Source organism: Monopterus albus, unplaced genomic scaffold (genome assembly GCF_001952655.1).
Source record: "Monopterus albus unplaced genomic scaffold, M_albus_1.0 scaffold28.1, whole genome shotgun sequence".
NCBI lineage: Eukaryota > Metazoa > Chordata > Actinopteri > Synbranchiformes > Synbranchidae > Monopterus > Monopterus albus.
The window spans coordinates 2,042,912-2,051,495 of record NW_018127908.1 but is presented as its reverse complement, the minus strand read 5'-3'; the positions used below and the strand labels follow the sequence as shown (position 1 = coordinate 2,051,495).

At 38.7% G+C, this 8,584-nt stretch overlaps 1 protein-coding gene across 2 annotated transcripts in view; it reads right to left on the bottom strand.

The window, feature by feature from the left end:
- The window catches only part of arhgap21b (Rho GTPase activating protein 21b), a 40,001-nt gene that overhangs the window by 24,982 nt on the left and 6,435 nt on the right, over positions 1–8,584 (bottom strand). For both annotated transcript variants that reach the window (XM_020595777.1, XM_020595778.1), the window contains exons 3-7: positions 8,007–8,189; positions 6,820–6,841; positions 2,023–2,115; positions 1,429–1,507; positions 1,290–1,344 (exon numbers count right to left, since the gene is read on the bottom strand). In XM_020595777.1, the coding sequence (XP_020451433.1) occupies positions 1,290–1,344; positions 1,429–1,507; positions 2,023–2,115; positions 6,820–6,841; positions 8,007–8,189 (432 nt within the window). The remainder of the gene's footprint in view (positions 1–1,289; positions 1,345–1,428; positions 1,508–2,022; positions 2,116–6,819; positions 6,842–8,006; positions 8,190–8,584) is intronic.

Genomic DNA, 8,584 nt, shown 5'->3' with positions numbered 1-8,584 from the left:
TCTTCATGTCATTGACCAGCTTCTCCCTTGTAGTTCTGGGCTGATTCCTTACCTTTCTTATCATCAGTGATACCCCACGAGGTGAGATCTTGCATGGCGCCCCAGTCTGAGGGAGACTGACAGTCGTCTTTAGCCTCTTCCATTTTCTAACAATTGCTCCAACAGTTGATCTGTTTTCACCAAGCTGCTTGGCAATTGCCCCGTAGCCCTTTCCAGCCTTGTGGAGGTCCACAATTTTGTCTCTGGTGTCTTTTGACAGCTCTTTGGTCTTGCCCATGGTAGTAGTTGGCGTCTGACTGACTGTGGGGTGGACAGGTGTCTTTAAAGAGCTCAGACAGGTGCTACTAATTTAGATTAATGAGTGGAGTAGAGGTGGACTTTTTCAAGGCACAGTAACAGGTCTTTGAGAGCCAGAATTCTTGCTGTTTCTCAGGTGTTCAAATACTTATGTTCAGCAGTGCTAGACAAATAAATTCTTTAAAAATCATACAATGTCATTTCCTGAATTTTTTTTAAATTCTGTCTCTCAGAGTGGGAATGCACCTACAATGTGAATTTCAGACCCCTCCATGATTTCTAAATGGGAGAACTTGCAAAATCGCAGAATGTTCAAATACTTCTGTTCCTCACTGTATAGTATAACACTTTCTGCACTGAGTAGCCTACTTCTGCTTTTAATACTTGAAGTATTAAAAGTGTCAAACCACTGAGTCTGTCACGTGAAATTCAGCATCAGTGTCAGTGATCCACATTGCCTAAACATGTTGATGAACAAGTTTTCTACTACTCAACTGAAGTTTAAAGACAATTTATAGTAAAGTAATCTCACTTCCAATCCTTTTGTAAGTCAAAACCTATAATCTATACACATTTCATTGTGACCATTGCTACATAATAATATGTCTGTATAGGAGTTTTAGATTACTCTTGCTTTACCACTCCAATCAGGTCATTTCAACAGTTGTGTCAGCAGCAGCTCTGGAGGACAGAAAGGCTCCTCTGGCCTGATTAGGAGGCCTAGATAGAGAGTTCTAATGGGATATGCGGGCTGCCTGCATCTTGCAACGTCTGTCCCAACATGAACATCTTAAACTAGAGCAGTTCTGTGAGATCAGACGTAATGAAAATTATTGTGAGATCAGAGAAACAAAGTTTTTTATGTAAAAAAAAAAAAAAAAAAAAAAGGAAAAAAGAAAGAAAAACTCAAAACTATATCTGTTTTTGTTTGTTTTAAAAGGATGGTAAAGCAGGAAGTGAAGCCCATTCATACAACATGATTTTAAACTTACCAGCTGAAGTATATCCTCATCTTTTGGCATCACACAAAGTTCAAGAAAGTCACCACTGTTGGAGATCAAAAAGGGATTGAAAACAAGGAAAATGTGGCAACTAACCAGAACCATCCACAAAAATGATGCTAAATCTCACCTGTCTTGGATCAATGATATAACCTCACTATAAGCTTTCCCAATGATGCTTGCTTCATTCACCTTCACTATGCGATCACCTAACAGGCAATAAAAAAAAAAACAGCAGTAATGACAGTCGTAACAGAAAGGTGTAGTACAAATCTGTAAGTTGTCTTTATGAAAAAGAACTCATGCTCATGACAAATGAAATGTGCATTCATGTCAATGGAAAAAGAAAGCAAATAGTCTGAAATCAGACAACTGATGTCTAAATTTACAGTAAGTAAGCTGAAGATTCCTTCTATCCATTAAACCATAAAATCGCTGTGGCAGCTACCAAATAAAGAAAAAAAAAAAAAAAAAAAAAAAAGGGGGATTTCCATACAACTAACTTTTTTAATTCACAGGAGGAAGGCTATCAGGCCTCGAGGGAAACATGCCCTCCTTACACTTTTGCCCTTTTGCTTGCAACACTCAAAAAAAAAAAAACCTACGCAAATTTTCTGCTCTGTATGGTATCACTTCTTGGATTATGCCTCTGGTGCTGTAGCATCATGTCTTCTGAGCACTTGAAGTAATGAAGGAGACTGGTGGATTGATGGCTTATTATTACCTGTGCAAAGCCCAGCTCTGTGGGCTGGGCCACCTTCCTTGACTTGCTTCACGAAAATGGTGTCCATCGGCTCTATCCTATTCCGCTGTCTCCCTGATGACAGCAGAGAGAATAGTATAAATTATACAAATTGTACAGAATGTACAAAAGAAACCCTATGAAATGTAATGTAGTTGTTTTATTCTGCACTTTTGAAAAGGTGCATTTTCATCACCAGATGGATTTCCCGTGCCTTCCCTTAGAGGGTAAATTACTTTATTTTTGAAATGAATTAATTCTTTACGTAAACACAAAGCAAGAAAATTAAAACACACAACTTCCTATTCTATTCCAAGGGCTGCTATACTGTATGTCCATTAACACCAAGGCTCAACTTAATAGGTGAAAAGCAACAATTCCTACCAATGACTAGCAGACTGAGATTTTCATGACATTTAGGTGAGAAGACAGAGTGGCTGTGTATGAGAATGAGAGAGAAACTGGGATGTTTGTCACATGATGTGAAGGCATGTGAATCAACATTATGACAGCACACCAGGCTGTGTTCTGGTCAGTGCTTGCCCACATTACAACAGTTCTGAATAGACATGATCATTAATTGGTTCAGAGAAAAAAAAATCTCAAAATGAAGCAACTGTGTGGCTTTAAGGAGATGGATAAAAGCAGCTAAAGAGAGGACGCCCTGTTTGCTCAGGCTGCTCCTGTCTCCTAGCAGCTGAGTGGCTGCAGAAAAAAACGAAGAAAAAGGAAAGAAGGGGGGTAAAAGAGACAGAGAGAGAGAAAGACCGAGAGAAGGTAGAGTGACAGTGTGCTCGGCTACACAACTCCTACTCTTTCCTTATAAGCTGAGAAATAGCTGTGGGCACAGCCAAAAAGTGGCTAAAATCCTTCCCCGGTAGTTAACATTCTGGTAGTGAGTCAGCGCACGATGGCTCACAAACTACAGTGGACGGGGGAGCCAGTGCGAGAACAGGCGTGATAGTTTAAAAAAAGATGTAATAAAAATTGCATATTGAAGAAAAAAGGCTAAACATTCTTAGTGTCAACCAAAGCATTAATGAGATACATGACGTTTGATCATCTATTTTAAAATGCTCTGTTGTGGATTAAAGAGACACAGAAAACAGGTGGTTAATTTACCAATAATTACCAGATGTCATCTGTAAACCTTCGTAAACCTCACGAACAGACTTGTGCCTCCATTTTTCTCCTTTCCACACACCAGATTACTCATGCAAAATCACATCCTGAAGACTCACATTATGTAATACTGCAACAGGAGTCCCCCACAAGCACAGCCCTGAGACAGGCGCCCTCTGGTGGCAAACTATAAGACGGCATCCAGTTTTCCAGCCTCCCCGTTCATGAATTCATCTTTACTTCACTTTATTTAACCAGGTAAAAAACCCATTGAGATCACGATCTTTTTTACAAGGGTGACCTGGCCAAGAGGTCAACAACACATGTTGTCAATACATAAGTTTCAATACAAATCAAAAACATTAAACATTTAAACAATCATCTATGAGCCACCATACAGTACAACGCTAAATGTATGGTGGTAACTCATGTTTTTGCCTTAAACACTCAAAGGAACAGGAGAAAATGAGAACATGTGGAGACTCAAACATTTGTACATTTATATTTTGTATAATTCAACTTATATTCAACAGCAATACTGTAACTGCACGCCCTCTACAATTGTGCTTTAATTTTATAAAACTCTTTATCTGTGCTCTATTACAGTGCTTAGAAATAAAAATGTCTCCAGCCTTTATACTTTTAAGTACCACCCAACTACAGAAATCATACTAAGACTCACCATCTAACTAGCACTGCTGACACCTAATGATTTTTAAACATGCAAGATTTTGGTGCCATGTAACCCAAATTTTGACTGTAGTTCAGTCTGTGTTCAATACAGAGACATGGATGGAATATTCCTTTAAAAATGGACAAAACCAACACTGTCAGGTTTCATTTTTGCTATTTTAATCACCTGGAGGGAGGGAGGATTGGTAAAGAACATAATTTCCCTGAATTGCCTACAGCTGACTCAAGTCTATGCTCATTCGCTGTAAAACTAATGACCATTTCCAAATCATATTGCCTAAGGATTTGCCAGTAAAAACTAAACTCAGTGGCCAAAACACATAAAGCCATTATTAAAAATAGCTTTCCAAATTATCACTACCAACAATACCTGTACACAATGAGCACTTAACAGCAAGAGAAGAACTAAATGACAATTGTGGACAAGGTAAAAAAGAGCCTTTCTATGTATAAAAATAAAAAATGAAGATTTGAACACAAGTGCACCAAACTTGGCCCCAGAATTATGACACAAGAGCTTTGTCTTAGGAAGCTGCAGAATAATATAATAAGGAAACCGATGGTAGTGTGGCACTGTGGAAGGACAAGAGTGGCACAATCATAACTTTGATGCAATGACTTTATACATAAATCCATATTTTGCTCAAACCATTTTCTCACATTGCTATGGGCAGATCGATCAGGAAAAAATTATTTTTGCCAGCATGCCTGTGTGTACACGTCTACACGATTCACTGTGTCCATTCAGGAGTTTAACTGAATGAAAGCAAATTAAAGCACATGCTGGCCAGTATATGCAGATGGCCATATGACTGTGTGGATACACCATACACTTCATTAACCTACATCTATAGCCTGGCAATACAGTGCTCCAACATCAATACACAAAAATAAGCCTGGATTTTAGTTACTGTAATACTGCTTAGTGTTTCTTGTAAAAGAACTGGTTCACATTTTTCCCGGCTCTGTCTTAAAACATGGTGCCCATATGCACACAAACCAGCTTTTGCTTGTTCGCTCGCCTTGTTCACACAGATGCAAAAAGTCTTCAAGGTTTATATCAAGAAAATATGAGGCTTCAGCAGTTTTCCAAGGTTACAGTCTTTTCAATGAAAAACTCTCTTTGTTTCTCTGGATAATGCTTCACTGATGAGTTGAAGTGGGGAGACACAAAAAGGGAATTTTGGCTGTAACGTTGGCAGATACCCACACGCCTTGACTATGTCAGTTCGCTGAAGCCTCATATGATCTTTAGATAGCCTAAACATTAGAAAATGTTTGTAAGGAACAAGGACTGTAAATTCTGTTTCCAATCACTTACATTGAAAGCACATTAACAAGAGACATTTTAATGGCCAGTATAAAGTGTTTACAGCAAGCAAAAAAGTGTTTAATTGTACTTATATCTGACTACTGTTTTAAGACAGACCCGAAAAACTGTGAACCTAGCCTCTCTCCTGCTTTACTGTCATGTGTGCTTCACCTATTGTTGTGTTGTGTGTGAGTCTTCAATTATGAATGACTAATGGGTTAGGTCATCATATCACATTACTGACTGTTGTCTGGTGTTAAAATGTACTGTAAAAACACCAAGAAGCCTGTAATAAAATAGCATCAATACATACTGTGGTATTATGTTAAGAATACTGTGATACCTGCTGAAACTGTAGATGACAAACTCTGTGGAATGTTGACAACAGGTGTATGAGCTTTCCCATTTTAAATGGAAGCAAATATAATACAAGAATGCAGTTCCTCAACATGTGGTGCTTTCCTGTGCAATCATTTTCCCTCGCCAAGGAATCCACAGTTGTTTCAGAGAATGCTTTTCACTTTTTGAAAACTTTTCAATGGATAAAACCGCCATCTAGAAAAAGTTCCTTGAACTTCACGGCATGGATTTTGTCCTGACATGCAGTGTGAACTGTGGGTGTGGTGTATGCGTTTTCTAAACTATATCCAATCAATCCAGTTCTAGACACATCAAGGAAAATTAAAACAAACAGGATGAACCTCATCACAATTTTTAATACCACAAAAAACAGGGCTGTATACTTTTATATGAGATATTTCAGTTTTCATTGTAATTAAATTTGCAGAAAAAAAATCTAAAAATAGGTTTTTACTTTATCATTTATTTACTTTATCATTAACTGAGTGTATACGTACAGTACAACACTCCAATTTTCAAATTACTTCTGAAGTCTTCTGAAAATTCAAAGAAAAGTGTGGTGTTTTGGCACTGGTTAAGATTAAACATTTACAAACACAGTAATCAAGATATTACCATCATATTTCCTCTGGATATAAACTACTTAAAATGAAGCTGATGTGTTCTGTAATCAAAAAAACCTGGGGCATGACACATGCAGGTGTTATTTCAATAAAATATCCATTTTGTTTTTGATTTCAAAACCTTTAGGGAACATAGTACTTTCTGGGCCTCTAGGATACTTTACAACATTTTTGGAACATGGCTGTTAACTACCTCCTTTTCTTGTGTTTTCATCAAAAACTGACAAAAAAAAAACAGCCAGAAAAAAAATCTGTCTTGAATGCAATGGATGAGAAGAATGAAACAAATTTGATGTGAGCTGTGTAGCTTAGAAAGTCAGTATATAATGAGCCTAACAAGGGGAAAGAGGGTCACACACACGGCCTAGTTAAAACTGAGGTCATCTCTTACTGACAGCCTTTTGAGGGGAAAAAGGAGCTAGAACAACAAAGGGAAACAAAACGAAGCAAACAGTCAGTGCAGGACAGAAACAGGTGGTGCTGACCAAGCCTTTCATGGCTCCACAAAGGTTAGTGATACACAGGAGCTACATTGTTCTCATTGCATAAGGAAGCAAAAAGAGCCAAAGAATGAATGGATTAAGAGCCATGGGAAGTCAGAGGCACTGCACTGACTCAGCAGAGCTGAAGGACAGGCTTGAAGAGGAACAGCTGAGTTTTTCTGCTTACCTCTGCGGCCATGATCTTCATCCTGTAAAAACACAGAAATACTCGTGACTTTATTGCTCATGGTCACTAGGGGCGTGATGAGACCTCGTGAATTAATGAATATTTCTTATCAAGGCAAAAGCTGCCTTGTGATAGCAATACATAGCAGAACCAGAGTAGCAGTCAGTATGACGGGGTGTTACTATATGCTCACATTAGGACGGAAAACTGCAACTTCCTGCTGCATTTTAACGAAAGGGGCTGTGTAAGTCGGGGTGTGAGGGGTTGCAAGTGACATGAGCGGCTTCATTCATGTTTGCAGCCTGTGACTTTCCGTTGTGTTTTGACTAGCCATTCTGCTAAAGTAGCCTACTCTACCATAGCACCAATTCTACCACCAGCGTGTCGGCAATGAAAGATAAAAAACACAGTACAACATCCAGTACTAACAAAAATACATGCCGTGTTTTTATGCTGCGTTAACTGTGGCCCAAATTCGACAGTGAATAGCAACAAATACTCATGCTAACAAGGTAAACACGCCTTCTTTCCGTCAACGTCCAAGTCCCTGTATATGGCTGGTCAATGAAGCACCTTTGCCGGGTGATGTCACCATCTGGTGTGGTATGGTGAGGGTGAAAATAACATAGAAGATGCCTCCGCCAGTTAGGTCCAACACAGCATCAATTCAAAGTTAGTAACTCATGCATAGTTTGTGCACAGTTATAAGGGCTGAAGAGACTCATGAAATCAATCAAGAGAGAAGCCAGTCAGTTGAGTTTGTAGCAAAACCTTTTACAGTTTGCACACTGTTGTCTTTTACTGCATATGATAATTCATACTGAGAAAGCAGAACTCAAGTGACATTCATTACAAGATGATTAGTTAAAACATTTCAAAATGCACCTGCATTGTTTTGCATTTTGCAATTTTCAGTCGAATAAAAGACTCATATATTTCATCATTGAAGATTTCTTAAAAACCGTGTTAAAATGTCTCGTCTCATTCTTGTGAACCCAATAAATATAGTGTACTGTCTTGTCTCGTGACCTAAGTGTACTGTCACACCCCTAATGGTTACAGAAAGGTGGTAACAGGCTTTTTGTTGACTCAGTGTTATCTTAAGTGATAAGCAAACAATTCTCAGGTGTAGAAAAATCATGAAAGCTTCTGACAAGTTTATTAACAAATACAATTCTGACATTTACCGGGAAGTAGTGCATGGTCGATTCTGGTGGGTACACAATGAAGTGGCGCAGGGTGAAGCCAAACCCTTGGGACGTGCGACGTAAACGCACGGTTTTAGGCCTTGGCCACGAGAACGACTCCTCTTCTGTTGTAAATTGTGCTGCAAGAGAATCAGGCAAGATTCTCCACTCTGGGGAGTCACTCTGTACAAAGACAAAAGTACATATTTTTTTAAAGTTAAAATGATGGAAAACCCCAGTGCTAAACTCTAAAAATAACAATTAAAACTACACAAAATGTGAAATTCATCCACCAAGTTACGTTTTCAATAGAAACCACTGTCCATTAACAGTATGTGTTTAGCTATTCAATAAAGCTGGACATGGTTTTGAGGAAAGCTCCTGAAAAACTCTATAGTGTGGACCTGAACAGCTGGAGAGCAGAGTCTGACAGGCTTCAGGGCTTTGGACACCCACTCCTGTGTTTACTGACTATTTATAGCCTCACACCTTTGTGATATCATGTGTGCAGCAGCATTCCCCCTTTACTCAGATCTTCACATATCATATTCCGTAATCCAGTATAACATTCAGGAATG